Below are 18,816 nucleotides of genomic sequence, written 5' to 3'. Positions count from 1 at the left end.
GCCTGAATCATTCCCTGTCGTCGAGACGGAAGTCTCCGGTATATAAAAAAGCAGTGCTTAGTAGAAAAGCAAACTGAAAAGAGGCCTAGGCCCATTTCCTTTTTGCAACCCATAGCCTTTGTTATGTAAAAAAGGCCCAAACTTTTCCCTGAACCAATCGGAGCTCCTCACCCTCTAGAACCCTCCTGAGAGAACCTTCTGCCCCTCAGATTTTTCTACTGCACGTTGTGCTAGGGAGTCTCCTTTTGAGCTCTGCTCAAACTCTTTACTTTTACAGTATTTTGACTTAGTTTTGAGGTTTTTCATCTACCATGTCTGAGAAGGAGAAGAAAGGATTATTTAGAGCTTGTTCCCCCTGCTCTAAGAAGAGGCTTTATACAGATGACCCTCACAAGGACTGCATCTACTGCCTCTATCCAGACCATAAGGCAGCAGATTGTAAGGTATGTCGTACCTTTTCGAATAAAACCTTGAGAGATCGTGAGGGAAGGCTGCTGATCTGGCTTCAGAAGGTTAAATTGTATACAAAAAGAGGGAGAGGAGATCTTCATGGATCAAGAGGGCAACATTACCACTTGGGAAAAGTGGAAGGTCCAGACCGCAGTGTAGGCCCTCAGATATGTGTTACCAAAGAGAGGACTGGGCTGTTCCTGGGGTGAAGGTGCAGGTCAATGGGATGTGGATATGCAAAGGTGGTTAAATGGTAACCATCCATTCCAACAGTTTGGAAATGAAGTACCTGCTTATACATTGTTCCATGCCTAAAGTTCAATTATTAAATGTAACAGCAGTGCCTGGCGGGATGGACATTATCTTCGCCACTATCCGGTCCTGGCGGAGAGGGGTAGGCGACTCAGCGCAGACACGGGAGCAACAACCTTAGCTACAGAGGCTTCACTCACCGATGTCCATGCCGCCAGGCACTGCTGTTACATTTAATAATTGACCTTTAGGCATGGAACAATGTATAAGCAGGTACTTCATTTCCAAACTGTTGTTGTAAGCACTGATACTTAGTTAGATCAGCAATACTGTAGACAGCGAGCACTTCTTATAGGTCCTGATGAATCGCGGGTGATTATACCTTAAGCGAGAAACATGTCGACCACTACCTTTACTTTTTAGTATAGTCTGGAGTGCGGAATACATCACTTTCCAGAACTCCCACTCTAACTATTGTTTTTAGTTAGCGCACGGGACCACCCGAATAAAGTTCCTTCTGGTACTCCTGCGTTATTTTATAATTCACATTCCGTCTACTACTATTCTGGCCCCTCACCCACACTTCACCCATGGGCAGTTGGATAAAAAGATCTCCGCCAAAGAGCTCCTCTTTGAGGTGTAGCCCGTTGGGTATTGCACCGCCCACCCAACGAGGAGCATTGCCCATGATGAAGCATGACACCTGCAAGGGTGTGTGAGGCCAATATATCCAACAAAATGGATACCCACTGGATGGTTACCATTTAACCACCTTTGCATATCCACATCCCATTGACCTGCACCTTCACCCCAGGAACAGCCCAGTCCTCTCTTTGGTAACTTCAGAAGGTTAAAGCCAGGAAGGAGATCCTCTCAAGTGAGAGTGAAGAGGAATCTGTGGCGTCTAAGATCTCAGAAGAGAAGTAGATCTCCTCAGACACATTCCTCAGGAGAAAGACCTGAGAAGGCCCCAAAAAAGACCACTCCAGGGTCTTCAGGGCGCAGTCCCTCAAGATCCCTTTCAGTTACAGCTAAGGGGAAGAAGGGTTCTGATTGTGAGGTGAAACTAGTGAAATCCGCCTCAGATCCACCAGAATCTTCTCAGAAAATCAAGATTACCATCAAACGGACTTCTTCTACGCCTTCTGAGGAGAAAGGTACTGTTTCAGCACTGTCGACGGGACTGTCGACGAAAAAGGGATCATCGACGACGACAAAAACACCTCCGTCGTCGACGAAGAAAGATGGTGTTAAAGCTGGTGAGAAAACCGCGTCGACGGCGATATCGTCGACTGTTTTACCGTCAACGGCGCCGACGACGGCAGCGTCGACGAGGACGACTACGTCGACGAGCACAGCGTCGACGGTGACTACAACGTCGACGGTGGCGTCGACGACGATGACTTGGTCGGCGATGGGAATCTCGTCGACTGGCTCGTCGATGAGGGAAAAAACACCAGAAAAAAGGTTGGTGCCTTGGAAAAAACCTATAACACCAGAGGTTACATCTCCGAGCAAGGTCTCTCCATTGCTGCCATCTCACCTTCTGGAAGAGTAAGATTCGGAAGAGGAAGATGACGAGTATGGAATTGCGAGTAGCCCTTCGCAATTGCAGGTCAAATACCAGGAGGAGGATTCTGAGGAAGAATATGGGGGTTATCAGGAACAACCCCAGGAACAGCACCGATATCGCCAACAGCAACGCGAGGAGATGACAAGTGTGCCATCCTCTTTGTTGAGGGACCTCCAGGGCATGTTAGAGGATTATAAGAGGAGATACCCAGCGACTCCAGTAGCTCAACCGGCCCCAGAGGTTATTCCACGGTCGGTACCAGGGACACCGGTTCGTAGGAGAGAGATTTTGCCGGAGCCTACTGCTAGGTCTCCGCCGACGTCACATCATGATACCTCGGATGAAGATCATGAGGATGGGGAAATTGCGGACACAAATGCAGAATGGCATGACTATATCACCCCCTCACCTTCAACTCCTACGCCGAGAGCAGTGGATTCTCCACCGGAGGATATTGGTGGATTTCATAATTTGATGGAAAGAGCCACTAAGAGATTTGCACTGACCATGACGGAGGAGAAGACAGAATGTTTTTTATACGACTTCAAGGACTCGTATCGGAAGTCTGTGCTATCCCTGCCTATAGTGTCTCATATTTGGAAGGAAGGATTAAAGGTCATGGAGACACCAGCTGCGGTAACGCCGGTTCTGGCCAGACTAGATAAAAAGTATAAGGTACCTATTGATGCTCCAACTTGCCAAACCGGATTCTGTTATTACTCAGGCGGCACAACAGAAATCCAGGAACCCATCTGCTCCGATTGCAACACCTCCGGACAAAGAGGGAAGAAGATTGGATAATGCGGGGAAAAAGGTTTTCCTTAATGTCGGCTCTGCTAGTGAGAGCAGCTAATGCCCTCGCTATCTTGGGAAGGTATGACCGGCAGATGTGGTGTGACCTGTCTCCATACATTAACCAGGTGCCGGAACCAGAGAAGCCGGAGGCGAAGAAGATTCTCATGGAAGGAGAGAGGACTTCGGCCGAAGTCATAGACTGCGCTATGGATATAGCGACCACGGCATTTAGATCCTTGGGAGTAGCGGCGGTCCTGCGCAGGCAAGGATGGCTGCGAGCAACAGCGTTTAGGCCAAAGGTGCAAAACAAGATTTTAGACCTCCCTTTCAATGGAGAAGAGTTATTTGGGAAGCATATTGATGATACTCTGCAGAGTATCAAGAAGGATACGGCAAAGGCTCTGGGGACACTGCAATACAGAAAAACCCCTTTTCGTGGCTCCAGGGGTAGAGGGCAGTCCTCGTATAGAGGAGGATACCAACAGGGGAGATATTCTTCTTATCCATCCTCATCGCAGCCTTACCGTCAACAGTACAGCCAGCGTCAATCAGGAGGATATACAAAATCAACTCCAAGAGGACGGGGTGGCCGGGGAAAGGACAACACCCGTCGACAATGACCACCTCCATCTTCCGGCTCTGTCAGATGCTCCCCTGGGTGGAAAGAGTGCTCACTATCTTCACAATTGGCGGAAAATAACAACGTACCAATGGGTCCTCAAAATAGTTCAATTCGGTCATACCCTAGAATTTCTTCAAGCGCCCCCTTGTACGCCACCGATGCACCAGAGAGCCAACCATCTGCATCAACTCCGGCAGGAGATTCGGACAATGCTCCGAAAGGGAGCAATAGAACCGGTACCAAAAGCCCAGGAAAACAAAGGGTTTTACTCCCGGTTTTTTCTTGTCAAGAAAAACAAGCTCCAGGGGCGCCCCATTCTGGATCTCAGATCCTTCAACACCTATCTCAAGAAACAATCTTTCAGGATGGTGTCTCTGCAGGACATCCTTCCGTTATTAAACCCAGGAGATCATATGACCACATTGGACCTACAAGACGTGTATTTCCACGTGCTGATCCATCCTGCACACAGACCGTACCTTCGGTTCTTAGTAGCCGGAAGACATTACCAATTCAAGGTACTGCCATTCGGTTTGAAGTCAGCGCCGAGGGTTTTCACGAAATGCCTGGCTCCAGTGACGGCTATGTTGAGGAAGCAAAAACATCAAATATTTCCTTACCTCGACGACTGGTTAGTCAAGGCACCATCAAAGGTACAGGCCAGAGCGTCAACACAGGCCTGCATAGACTTATTCTCCAATCTAGGTTTGACTCTCCACGAGGGAAAGTCAAACCTCCACCCAGCAAGAGTGATCACATTTCTGGGGGCAATATTGGACACGGAATGCAACAAAGCGTTTCCCTCCGAAGAAAGGCAACTGAGAATTGTGTCCCTCTTCCAAGACTTTGTAAGAAGAAAGTCTCTTTCAGTCCGCAGGTACAAATCCTTGCTGGGCACGATGTCATCTTGTATTCCCCTGGTACCTTGCTGCAGGCTAAGGATGAGACCATGGCAAGAGCAGATCGATCTCCAATGGCGTCAAGCGGAGGGTACCTTCGACGATACAATATGGGTGACATCAGTGATGGTACAGGCAGCAAAGTGGTGGACACAAAGAAAATGTGTCTCGGACTGACGTTTCTGGCAAGAGCGGCTTCTCTAGTGGTAACGACGGATGCGTCTTTAGAAGGATGGGGAGCTTTCCTTCAGGACCTTCAAGTCCGTGGTCGTTGAAGGCGCACGAGCAGCAATTACACATAAATCTGCTGGAGCTCAGAGCGATCCGCTTGGCATTACTGGCTTTTCTACCAAGGATAAGAGGTTCGCCGGTGTTGGTAAGAACAGACAACACTACGGCGATGCATTATGTGAACAAGCAAGGGGGAACAAGATCTCTCTCCCTGTCTCGGGAAGCCCAGGAGATATGGGAATGGGCTCTTCAGCAAGGAATATCATTGGCAGCAGAACACCTCCCGGGGGATCAAAACGTCAAGGCGGATACTCTCAGCAGGCTCAAATCGTCCTGCCACGAATGGGAGCTAGACCAGGGGATCCTGGACAGCGTCTTTCGAGGATGGGGAACACCGATAGTGGACCTCTTCGCTACAAGGGAAAACAGAAAATGCCAGTACTTCGCAAGCTGGCTTCCCCAGAAGGGATCTTGGGAGAATGTTTTCCACGGCATGGTCCGGCATCTTTGCCTACGGTTTTCCTCCAATTCCTCTTCTCCCCCGCGTACTGGTGAATATCAAGAAAGAGCCGTGCAGACTGATCCTAGTAACCCCGTGGTGGCCAGACAACACTGGTTCACGGAACTGCTGCTGCTGTCGGAGGACCATTCAATTCGGTTGCGTCCAATTCCATCGATTCTGACAATGTCCAAGGGGCAGGTGCTCCATCCGGACCCGAAATCCTTGCGATTAGCAGCCTTTCTCCTGAACACTGTGAGTTTAGCCATCTGAACATCTCATACGAATGTAGGGAGATCCTGTCCAAGGCCAGAGTGGAGAGTACCAACAAAACCTACAGGATGAAATGGAAGAGGTTTTGTCTGTGGTGTAAGAGGCATAACGTTCACCCTCTTACTGCTGCACCTCATCAAATTATACCTTACATTCTGCTATTGGCAAAGTCAGGATTAGCACACGCTTCCATCAAGGTGCATTTGGCGGCGTTATCCCGCTACAGGAGGTCATCGTCCGGCCCATCCTTATGGTCATCAAGGATTGTCAAGCAATTTATGAAGGGGATATTCAGGGTCTTTCCTCCAGTAAAGCCTCCACCACCACTATGGAATCTGAATATTGTACTCTCTCAATTGATGAAACCACTGTTTGAACCGATACACAGGGCAGACCTGAAGTTCTTGTCCTGGAAGGTGGCTCTTCTCATTGCATTGACTTGAGCGAGAGGAGTAGGTGAAATACAAGCGCTCACGATTCAGGAGCCTTTCTTACAGTTTCAGGAAGATAGAATGATTCTCAGGACAAACCCGAAGTTCATTCCGAAGGTGCCAACGGATTTTCATTTGAACGAACCTTTGGTGTTGAAACGTTTCTTTCCTCATTCGTCAACAGCAGCGGAACGAGTATTGCACTCACTGGAGGTTCACAGATGTATGAAATTTTACTTGAAAGAAACTAAGGCGTTTCGCAAGTATTCTCAGTTATTTGTCGCTTTCAGCGCACCCAGGAAAGGTTTCCCGCTGTCAAAGAGGGGAATTGCCAGATGGATTTCCATTGCGATTGTCTACTGTCATCAAGCTGCTGGAAAGCCTTTGAATGCACGAGTTCGTGCCCATTCCACAAGGGCGGTGGCCACATCCACTGCACTGTTTAGAGGAGTGCCAATCCAGGATATCTGCAGAGCAGCGACCTGGGCATCTACGCACACCTTCACCAGGCACTACTGCTTGGAGGCAGCCGCAGAATCTGATGCGGCGGTGGGAGAGGCGGTACTGCGGATTATCATCCAGTACGGTGAGCCTCTTTTACATCCCTCCATCCGTAATTTCTCTTGTTTGCAAAGTCACATTTTCTATACGTATATACAGATATGAGTTTATGCTTCATTTTCAAATTGTATTGCATGATTATGAAATGTATCTGAGAAATGTGCTTTGTTTTTTCACTGCTCGCTATTCTGATTCAGGCATGTGAATCTATGAAAGTTCCAATACTGGAGTAAGAAAACAAGTTACTTACCTGTAACTTTAGTTCTCCAGTATTGGAAGCTTTCATAGATTCACATGCACCCACCCTCCTCCCCTGAGAGGCTCTCCTCGGATTTAGCACAAAGAGTGTGTTATATACACAAGTGCGCGAAAAATCTGAGTGGCAGTAGGTTCTCTCATGAGGGTTCTAGAGGGTGAGGAGCTCTGATTGGTTCAGGGAAAAGTTTGGGCCTTTTTTACATAACAAAGGCTATGGGTTGCAAAAGGGAAATGGGCCTAGGCCTCTTTTCAGTTTGCTTTTCTACTAGGCACTGCTTTTTTATATACCGGAGACTCCCGTCTCGACGACGGGGAATGATTCAGGCATGTGAATCTATGAAAGCTTCCAATACTGGAGAACTAAAGTTACAGGTAAGTAACTTGTTTTCTTCTGCATTGCCGGATCTAAATAAATGCTCAATTCACTGCAGCTTGTGTGGACCCAGGCACGGTTGTATGTCTAAACAACTACTGCCTTAACCACGACTTTCTGATCCACGAAAGCTTTACAACGAGCTATGCTAATCCACTACTTTTTTTTACATCGACTTCCTAAACCACGAAAAGTATCACCTCGTGACTGGCCAATAGATGGCAGTATTGTAATAACAATACTTCCACTATATATTTTTTAATTGCTCTTTACCCATTTCTTTGATATTTTATTCTATGTATTAACTAACTACAAATTATTTCATATTATACACATATTGAAGTGAATATCTTGTCTTAATGTTGCACTCAGGTAATATAAATATATAATATACAATAAGGGACCCTGCTCCCTTGTTGGAGCACCAAGGAGATCACAAAAGCCCCCAACTTAAAAGGGGTGGGTGCGGAGAGGTGTGACATGAGCAGTCCTGGCGGCTGTGCTTAAAGTCAGGCTAGGTAACGTAGCAGCATGGGGGGGGGGGGGGGGGGGGGGGGGGGGGGTGTGACCAGTGAATTGTCAACTGCCTCCGGGAGTGCAGTGTCATCTCCTTTTAGTGAATAATATTGAGGGTGTTGGTGGTCTTTTTCCCCCAATGATGCCACTGCAGCTAGAGCGCACCGTATGGGGACCACTTTGTGAATTAACTGGTATCATCTGCATCAACTTCATCGCTGTGGCTGAGACTCTCCAAGCAATATGTAGAGTAAAAATGTATTGCCCGTAAAGCACCAATGTGGCCCGTTATTGCTAAGTTGGGAGATAGGGCCTGGAGTCAGGTAGGCATTTCTGTGCTGTTATTGTATATAGTTTTTAATGCTGCATTATTATGGGACATGAAAATTAAAGCACTAAGCAGAATCAAAGACAAAAAAACAACTCCCATAATACTTGTGCGTGTATAAATGATGGTCATTAGCACAACAAACAGTTAAGGGGTGGGGGCGGAGAAGAGTGACATGAGCAGTCCTGTCGGCTGTTCTTAATGTCAGGCAATGTAATGTAGCATCATTTGGGGTGGAGGGGTGGGGGTCGGGGGGGGGGAGTGATGTGCAACGCTGAGAATGGGGGCGGAGAGATGCCACGCACAGTTTTGCATTGCAGTCCGGGAAAAGTCGTTGTTCAGGTCTTCGTTGTTCCAGACTTCGTTGATCAGGATTTATCGTTGTTCTGACTTCGTAGTTCAGGTGATTCGTTATTAATACTTCGTTGTTTAGGATGTTCCCCCCCCCCCCCCCCCCTCCCCCGGCACATCTTTAAATACATTGTCCTTCATGAAATTAACATGCAGAAAGTTCTAAATCAAAGTTAATTTCCTATAGAACATGTGATGTTAGACTGTCAAATAGCATTTTTATCTGCATGCTAGTAAATATTGATGAACATGATTAACTTAAGTTTACATCTGCCATGGAAAGAAGCAATCTTTCAACATGAAAAGCATGAAGAGAAAATGCATTATATAGGACTACATTGAGGAGAAAAAAAGCCAGTCTCTTTAAGAAGCTTGGAGGAATCCCTGACCACAATTCCTTGTACTGGCAGTTGCCCTGTGAGTGGTTTCTTTTTTTCCAGCTCCTTCAGGTAGGATCACTAAATGCGAAGTGTTTCCCACACCTTAAAAAAAGTAAAAAGAAATCCAGTGAATACTTCTCCAACAGTTTTACTAAACATATTATCGCTACTGTTGAGTAAAACTATTCTCCAAGTCAGACACTTATTTTCTATCAGAGTGACTAATTTTTACCAACTGTACTACTTGTGAAAGGAAGAAGGCAAGTTCTGCACACAGTCTGTGTGGTATGCTTGCCACCATCTCGTCTGGCAAAAAGATGTGACGTTTGTAGTTCAACACTAGTGATTCACAAATTGCGATAATCAAGCCTGAAAGTGATTCTAATAGCACTGGACTGGCCAAGACAGTGGTGGTAGACGGACATTCCACTGTCCATGAGACTTCACAAACGTCTTCCACTCAGACCTACTATCCAGACTTCAGGGACAGATTTGACATGCGACCCTCCAGTCTTTGAATTTGGCAGCAGAGCTCCTGAAATCACACAATATGGTCACTGAATATATGAACTGAATATATGAATATTCACAAGGAATCAACGCGCCATTCCACAAAATCATCATGCCCTTCAATGAAAGTGATTTTGTATCTGGTATCAAAGCAATGGGCATAATCCTATCACTGGTGAAGAAAATGTCCTCCTCCAGTCTTTGCTTCACTTAGCCAAAACCAAACTATAATTTTCATCGATAAAGGTTCACCTAGTAGCCTTTAATACATAGAGGAAATCAACCATCTATTCAAAATTCCTGTCATAAAAGATTTTCTAAAAAGACTTGAGACTTTCCCTCAAAGCTTTTTTTAGCACCAAGGGAACTAAACCTAGTGCTTTTAAAACTGATGGGTCCACCTTTCAAATGAATTCATCAAGCAACCTTACAACATCATCCTGGAAGACTGCTTTTTAATGGCAATTAGTGCTGGATACATACTTAGTGATTTTGCAAGCGCTCTCAGCAATATAATCCTTTACTGTTTTTCATCATGATAGAGAAGTATTGCATACTCATCCCTCCTTTTATTTCATACCAAAAGTAGTATCTGACTTTTACATTAATCAATCCTATGTCTGCCTACATTGCTTCTATGGCAGCAAAAAGATCTCCATTCCCTAGATATAAAAATGATTCTCGGTTTTTTATTTAGACAAATCATGTCAGAAACCCACTTCTACTCTTTGTAAATGGATACATTACAACAAGGTATAGCAACTTCAAAACAAGCCATCATGACATGTATTGTTAAAATTATACATGCTACCTAATTTCTAACAAACCTCTCCCAGGTTAACTTAGGACTCGCTCAACAAAAGGTAAAACCGCAACCACAGCCATGCTAAGGTACCCTGGCTAAGACCTGATCCCATTCTGGAAGTTTTTAAAGTGGCAACCTGGTAGTCTATATAGTCAATACATATGTATATAAGACACTACTGTTTAGACACCAGTACACGAGCAAGAGCTGTTCAAGAAACACTTAGAAACCTATTTCAGTAAATCTGCCATTCTTTGACAACTACCATTACTAAACAATGGGGGAACCCAGAAAGACCCACAGGACCTGGGTATGTAATAGTACAAAAACAATTAGTCCAAATGGGATTATTGTAACTTTAATAGTACACAAAATATAGAAAGCAGACACTGAAAGTGAGAAACTATTGGATTTTATCATAAATGTGACAAATATTTTTTTTTACTTATACAAACGTTATGATAAAGTTGCTCAAGTCATCAAGAAAGTGATTGAAGCGAGTGCTCGTGATAAAGATCAAGTAAAATCAAAGATAATACATAAAATCAATATTTATAAATTCATATAGAGGAGGCCTATCCGGAATTTTCTTGTAATACTGATTACACAGTTTTCCTTAGCAACCTATGTCTTGGAACAGAGATGACGAGAATTGTGTTTCCCGTATAGGTAATGGGTATGTCGACGTTTCGACCCCATCGGAATGCAGGTCACTTAACTCCTTAATAGGGGTTCTTCATCAGGACAGGGTGAATAGCAACCAAAAAGACACCAGTCAAAAACTGGTGGTAGGCCTCATATACAGGGCCTGCTGGCTCCTGGGGGCCGATAATTCGGTATTGCCAAAAAAGTCCACAAGAATCCAAACGCTGGATGTGCTATAGGTTATTGAATCTGTAGTGCGGGCTTGTAGGTATTCAATTTACCCATAGGGCATTCTAATGCAAAAGTTGGGATTTCATAGGTCCGAATCAGATCATGTCAGAAGTGTAGTCCTGCAATAAAGACTTACCTAGGGTAGAGACAAAATCCACTGACTGGTAATGTAGCATGTCCAGCTGTTCGATTCTTGTGGACTTTTTTGGCAAAACCAAATTATCTGCCCCCAGGAGCCAGCTGGCCCTGTATATGAGGCTTACCGCCAATTTTTGACTGGTGTTTTTTTAAGTTGCTCTTCACCCTGTCCTGATGATGACCACCTATAAGGGTTAATTTGCCTACTTTCCGGTTGGGTTCGAAACATACCTATTACCTATACCAGAAACACTATTCTCGTCTTATCCTGTTCAAGACAGCTACTTAGACGCCACCCTCGCACGCTGACGTCAGTTCTTTCTTTTTCCGCGCCTGCAAGTGCAGATCCGGAGAGAGAGGTACCCCCAGTGACCTATTGACTGAGTTTTTCAAGGTCATTTTGTCTTCTTTTTGAGTCGATCGACTCCTGGTGCTGTGGGATGCCTGGTTTCAAGTCCTGTGGGGACTAAGTTGCTTGAAGTCCAGCAGTCTGCCCCATGCAGCTCAAGGTCCCGGTCCCGAGGGAGGTCGAGGGACGGGTCGCGGAGCCATCACCATCGTTCGTCGGGATCAAAGTCTTTGCAATCTGGGTCGGGTAAGATGAAGCATCACAAGAAGTCGAAGAAGAGTCCTCGCTCACCGACTTCCCTTCGCGTGAGGTGGGTGATGCCTCCCCCGCGGCTGCAGCGGAGCCTGCAGTGTCAGTCAGCCTACCCGCCCTTCCTGGGCCCGTCGGCAACTCCAGCCCAGCTGCATTTATTTCTGTCAGCCATGGCCCGCCTCTATGGGCCGTCCGTCGCGCCTTCGGGCCTCGCCGGTCCGACTGGGGGTCCTTGCCCTTTACTGTCAGCGGCTCCGGTATTACGGTCTTCTCCGGCCCCAACGATCCAGGCCTGGATTTCGGTTGACGCTGGTTGACCTAGTGAGACCTCCACCGACGTTGACCCCACCGGCACCACTTCTGACGTCGCCGGTGCCCCCGGACAACGTCCCTGGTTTCAGCCCTGATGTGGACACTGCGTCGCTCGATGCCGATTCAGTCGCCGATGGGGCCTTTTTACCCCTGTGTCCAGTCTCTGTATTTTTGGCCTGTCCAGCAGCCTTCTGAGGAAGGGGAGGACTGGGAGGCGTCTCAGGACCCTCTCGCAGCACAGTGTGAGTTTGACCCGGACTGGGTTGAGGAATTGGGAAATGCCAGCAGTCTTGACACCTCTCCTGAGCTTGGCATTAAAACTCCTTCTACCGTGGCTACGCAGTGGTGTTTAGGGCAGCGAGGCTTTACAGCTCCAACTGCCTACAGTGACCATCAGGACTAACCTACTGACAGAAGTGCTTCAGCCGGCGGCTACCTCTGTGGAGCCACTGCTGCCTTTTAATGATGCACTTTCTGGTGTTCTTTTGGGCACCTGGTCAAGTAGGATATGAACTTGGCCCGACGCCATCGCCTGGCCAACCCCCTTTTCCTCTCCCAACACCCCACCCCTGAGAGCTTTGTTGTCCAAGCCTCCACGTCCCAAAGCGCCTTCCCTACCGCACCCCTAGATAGGGAATCCAAGAGACTGGAACAGTTTGGGAAGAAGATTTTTTCTTCCGCCAGTTCAGGGCTGGGGTCTGCGAACACCGCATGCCTCTTGGGCCGTTATTTCCCCTCTGTGTGGGTTGCGGTGGCGTAAGTGCTGCCTCAGGGTCTGGAGGAGGCCCGGACAGTGCTCTCTCAGGCTATTGCTGAAGGGAGAGATGCAGCCAAGTTCACGATTCGATGTGGCCTTGACACTGCCGACTCACTGAGCAGAGCGATATCCACGACTGTGGCTCTCTGTCGCCACGCCTGGCTGAGGACTACTGGTTTCTTTGGGGATGACCAGAACACTCTCATGGACTTGCCCTTTGATGGCATTCACCTTTTTGACAAGGTGGATATTGGGTTGGAGTGTTTTAGGGACTCACGGGCTACGGCCAAGTCCTTGGACCTATCGGCCACTCGCCCTCCTATGCCTTCTGCCTTTCGCTCCTTTCGTGGCCAGGGAAGAGGTGCCCTGACAAGTGTGCTTCAGAGCCACAGGCCTGCGCAGCAACAGTCCCAGCGTGACTGCGCATGTGGGACCCACTGTGGTGGGTCAGGGGGCCAGCAGGCGGGTCAGTCCACCTCCACCCCAGCCACCACTGCCTCAAACCTTCCTAGTCTGGTTTTTCAAGCCCATCAAACGCCAGTGGGCGGAAGGATTCGCCATCACCTCCCCCACTGGCTTATCACTACGGACAGGTGGGTTTTACAAATAGTCTGCAGGGCCTACTCCCTCCCCTTCTAGACTACCCCTCCAGCCATGCCACCCCAGTATCACCACATGTCGGGGATCACTTGGCACTTCAACAGGAAGTTGCAGCCCTCTTGGCCAAGGGGGCCATTAACAAGTTCCAGTGCCAGAAGTAGGTCGTGGTGGTTGTTGTTCCCACTCCTTTTTGGTGCCCAAGAAGGACAAGGGCCTTCGTCCTATCTTAGACCTTTGGAACGTCGATCGCTTCCTCCGGAAGGAGAAGCTCCAGATGTTAACTCTTGCTTAGGTCTTGTCTGCCCTCGACCCTGGAGACTGGATGGTAGCGTTGGATCAGCAGGACGCATATTTCCATATTCCCGTCCTACCGGCCCACCGGCGTTAGCTGCGGTTTACGGTAGGCCACGAGCACTTTCAGTTTACTGTACTCCCCTTTGGCCTTACCAGCACCCCTTGGGTGTTCATGAAGTGGCGGTGGTCACAGCTCATCTGCGCAGATCTGGGGTTCCAGTCTTCCCCTATCTCGACGACTGTCTGGGGCGATCCCACCTTCAACAGCCAGTCGTCTCCCACCTCCAGACTACGTCCGACCTCCTGCATTTGCTGGGGTTCTTAATCAATGTGCCGAAGTCGCGCCTCATTCTCCCTCAGAATCTCCTCTTCATCGGAGTGGTTCTGGATAAGACGCTCTTTCGGGTCTGTCCCCCCGCACAGTGTCCTGGATATTCAGGCTCTGATTCCGATCTTTCGGCTTTTATCCTGGTTTTTTGTCCGGCTGATCCGCAGGCTGCTTGGCCTCCTGCTGGTCGATCATGTTAGGTGGCATATGTGGGCTCTGGAGTGGGACCTGAAGTTCCAGTGGGCGCAGCATCAGGGGAACCTGTCCGAGTCTGTCCAGATCTCGGAGGGCACTGAAAGACAGTTGCAGTGGTGGCTCACAATCCGGCAGTGGGTCAGTGGCAGATCCCTCTCCCTTCCCCAACCGGAGCACATAGTGGTGACGGATGCGTCCCTCCTGGGAGGGGGCAGACACATGGGAAAAGCAGAGATCAGAGGCCTCTGGTCTACTGGCAGAGTCCCGGCTCCATATCAACCTTCTGGAGCTTAGGGCGATCCGACTTGAACTGAAGGCATTCCTTTCCTCTGTCAAGGGGAGGGTAGTGCAGGTGTTCACAGACCACACCACTGCCATGTGCTACTGCAACAAACAGGGCGGGGTGGGGTCGTGGACCCTATGTCAGGAGGCTCTGCGCCTCTGGACATGGCTGGAACAGCAGGGCATTTCCCAGATGGTTCAACACCTGGCAGGTTCACTGAACGCCAGGGCGGACGAATTCTGCCGCAGGGGCATGATGGATCACGAATGGCGTCTTCACTCGGATATGGCACAGCGTCTTTCAACAGTGGGGAGAGCCTTGGTTAGATCTATTCGCCACCGAAGAGAGCACGCAATGTGAGTTGTTCTGCGCATTGGAATTTCCAAGGCGGCACTCGCTTGGTGACGCTTTTCGCCGTGAGTGGAGTTGCGGTCTGTTGTACGACTTTCCACCTATAACACTTCTGCCCAGAGTGCTGAAGATCAATCTCGACTGGGCCCAAGTCATTCTTGTGGCTCCGGACTGGGCTCGAAGAGTAGGGTATCCCGAGCTACTCAGTATGACCATCAATCCCCTGATTCGACTACCTCTTCAGGAGGATCTTCTGTCGCAGCAGCAGGGGACTGTCTTCCACCCGAATCTGTCCAGTCTCCACCTCCTTGTGTGGAGATTGAGCCGCGGCAGTTGATTCCTTTTGACTTGCCTCCTGAAATTTGTTATGTCATTCTGGCGGCCCTCCACTAAGTTGGTATACGCCTGCGGGTGATACAAATTTGTAGCATAGTGCACAGCAAAGGCTGTGGATCCCCTTTCTGTCCCTCTTTCAGAAGGCCTTTTGTTCCCTCTTTCTTTGGCCCAGCAGGGCTCTGCTCTGGGCGCTATCCAGGGCTACCTTTCTGCTATTTCGGCCTTTCTCTGGCTCCCTGATCAGCCCTCTCTAGTTCTTACATACTTGATGTGTGCTCCCTTTGAGCCTCTTCACAACTGTTCCCTACGTCTCTTAACTCTAAAGACTACTTTCCTGGTTGCCATTGCCTCCGCTAGGAGGGTGAGTGAGCTCCAGGCTCTTTCTAGTAAACCTCCTTTTCTGTCTGTCCATCAGGACAAGGTTGTGCTCAGAACCCGTCCATCCTCTCTGCCAAAAGTTGTCACTGCTTTGCACATCGGGCAGACCATCACTTTGCCCACCTTCTTTCCGCATCCTTCCAGAGAGGAAGAGCGGCTCACTCGTCTGGACCCAAAACATGCGCTCATTTTACCGGGTGGATGACCAACTACGTTGGCGCCAAGAAAGGTCGGGCAGTACACAAGCGGACTATCTCCCAATGGGTCGTCTTGTGTATCAAAGCCGGTTATTATCTGGCAAAGAAGAAGCCTCTGTTGGTGCTGTGCACCCATTTACCAGGGTGACTGCTGCCACTACGGTGTTGGGACGTGGTGTCCCCTTACGAAACATCTGTCAGGCAGCTGCATGGGCCTCGCTGCACACTTTTCCTAAGCATTACTGCCTGGACAGCCAAGTCTGGACAGACTGCTTCTTTGGTCGTTCTGTTCTCCGAGACTTCCTGGTGTGATCTTGTTTCGCAGAGGTACACCTTCTCTTCCAGGGGATCCTCATCAATAGTCATAAGCACTGAATAAGCACGGGAATATTCAGTGCTTATGACTTTGATGAGGATACCCCTGGAAGAGAACTAGGATTACAGGTAAGTAACTTATCCTTCTTCTGCATATCACTGGTAGCTGCATAAACTGCAGTGGTGCTTCCGCTCTTTCAGTGGGCCCAGCACTGGGGCATCCTTGTGGAAATGTGACTGTTGACGGCAGCTCTGGACCTGCAGGTGTTGGTCAACTACATCACCAACAGTGAGCTGCCAGCCGTGGACAGATCAGTGACTGATTCCTCCTTCCTCTGTTGGTTGGTCATCTCCATGCCGTGGAGATCTGGGATCTTTGGTCTCCATCGTAAAGAAAGTTTCATTTCAGCCTGGCCCCCCAATGCATTCCAGCACTCCATCCCGGGCCAGTTAATTCAGGCCCTGAGAGGATGCTGTGCTGGTGTGGACTCGGGTCTCCTGTGTCTGGAAACACTGAGGTTATGGTCTTGGGCTGAGCTCACAATGGCTGGTTATGAACCATATGAAATGACCATCTTGTTCTGTGGTATTTTTGCTGACCATGAGTGGTGTCGCCTGGAGGTAGCTCAGTCCATCTTCACCCTCCTGGGCACCTAGCTGATGGCAGTGGCGGCTCGCAGAGGGAGTGTTGGGGGGTGGGGGTTGGGGTGGTGGGGTAGTGGAGTACAACAGCATGGAGTAAGGTAAGTAAATAAAACAATTTACCTTGTGCTGGCAGCATTGCAAACTCAGCAATGCAACAAGCGCAAGGTAGATAGTTTTATTTATATATTTACTTACCTTATTCCATGCCGTGGTATGTCCGAATCCACTATCCCTCCCCCTCCTCACCGCCCCGCAGCACTCCCTCTGCGAGCCGCCACTGGCTGATGGACTTGTTTGCCACACCGAAGAAAAAGACCATTCTTTTCTGCACCTTGCGGCTTCTGCTGCAACAAGCCCTGGATGGTCGGTTTTGTCTAATTGGGACGACCATCTCAGTACACACTTCCTTCCATTCCTCTGATTCCTCGAGTTGGGAGGAAACTATGTTATGACTATTCACATATATTCAAGCTAACACAAGGAGATGATGACGGAGCACTGAAACATTGTAGACACTCACTCCCCGTCACAGAATGGATCCGTCATCGTTCTTTAGCTCACTTCACCACCCCAGTTCAGACCCAGCCATATGCAAATCAGTCTTGACCCTGTTCCTCAAGGGAGCATATATTAATCAAGCCTGACTGGTCAAGGAGGGTTTGGTTCTCAGATCCACTCCATTTGTGTCTTCTTCCATTCAGGATCGACATCCTCTTGCAGCCGGAGGGCTGGGGGTTCTCCATCTGAACATCCACCTTCATGTTTGGGGTTAAATGGGGTAACTTGATCTCCTTTGACCTACCTGTAGAAGTTGTACACCTCATTTCCCCCTCTACTAATCCTTGATGCTAGGTGTGAATGTAACGAGCCATTTATTTCTATCAAAGTTGCCTGCTCTATATCGCTACAGGTAAGCAACTTTTGCATTCTTAACAAGTGTGTGGGTTCAAAGCTATGACTGCCCTTTGAGCTCGTAGGGCTGGTATTGTGAGCAGAACTTAATTTTAAGTTGTTTGAACTGTGCCTATTATAAATTGTAAAAATGTATGTTGTGTTAGCCTTTTCATTATTTTTTTCCGTTTGCAGCCTTTCCAACAATATGCACAGTCAACTAGGAGATTCCACTTTTAAAGACTTCAAGTTTTTAACTCCAGTGCGGCGCTCATTACGTATCGAGCGCAAATCATTCAGACTTCCAGAAATGTTGCATGACCATGACCCTTGTCTTTCATCTCTTGGGGAGCTGTCGGAGCTGGAGGGGGACGTTAATGCATATATCTTCAGAGAGAACAACGCGCTAAGAGACCTGGCTAAGCACGCCAATCAACAGAAGGAGACATGAAGTTTTACATTTTTTACATTGCTTTTATATGTGTCTTTTATCCTTTTCTGATATATTTGTGCTTTAATGTCCCTGCCTACACTTTTGTGGGCATTTTATTTTCTTCTAAGGACCGGTTATTTGTTAAAAAAAATAATAATGAGTTTTCATTGTAAGACTGGTTGTGGCTTTACTACAAAAGGTGGCCAGGCCCTTTTATCTGTTTGTGTGTCATGTACATTAAAATGAACTCAAAATGTGTATTAAAAGTATCCTAAATATAAAAGTGTTTTTTTTGTTTAAAACAAGTGACCGCTTATATCTCCACATGGGAAGTGTTATCTTGGCAGAACTTATCCACATGGGTGAAGGTGTGGCCTAACTGCCACAGCTACCAACTTTAGAACTGGGTAACAAAGGGCCTCCGGTATGAATAGCAGATTAGATAAAAGGGGTCGTAATGTATGCACAGATTTTTTTTTTTTTTTTTACAAATGCGTTCTTATTTTGCAAACCGACCAATGTATTTATAGATCAGTTCACAAAATACAGAATCCTAGTGTCAAAATTTTACCTACCTCATAAATGTGTGGTCACAAATTATGACCCGCTATTGCCCTAGGCTGGGGGTCAGCAGACCACCATGTCCGTGATTGCTTTTAAATTACATTTTTTTTTTAATGCGGCCTGAATGAAGTTTAAGCAACGTTTTTTAGGTTTTTTTTCTTTTCTTTAAGGTAAGGCAGTGATCCTTGGGACCACAGCCTATTCCTAACAATGTT

The 18,816-nt window shown here is 47.8% G+C and overlaps 1 protein-coding gene across 4 annotated transcripts in view; it reads left to right on the top strand.

The window, feature by feature from the left end:
- Nucleotides 1–18,322, top strand: part of CKAP2 (cytoskeleton associated protein 2) — a 248,826-nt gene extending 230,504 nt beyond the window's left edge. For 2 of the 4 annotated variants that reach the window (XM_078657257.1, XM_078657259.1), the window contains one exon: nt 17,800–18,322. In XM_078657257.1, the coding sequence (XP_078513383.1) occupies nt 17,800–18,055 (256 nt within the window). In that variant the 3' untranslated portion in view covers nt 18,056–18,322. The remainder of the gene's footprint in view (nt 1–17,799) is intronic. The other 2 variants (XM_078657258.1, XM_078657260.1) reach the window with 1 other exon arrangement.
- Nucleotides 18,323–18,816: the final 494 nt, after the last annotated feature.

The sequence above is a fragment of the Lissotriton helveticus genome, chromosome 8 (assembly GCF_964261635.1).
Source record: "Lissotriton helveticus chromosome 8, aLisHel1.1, whole genome shotgun sequence".
In the NCBI taxonomy this organism is placed as follows: domain Eukaryota; kingdom Metazoa; phylum Chordata; class Amphibia; order Caudata; family Salamandridae; genus Lissotriton; species Lissotriton helveticus.
This window is presented reverse-complemented; position numbering and strand designations above follow the sequence as displayed.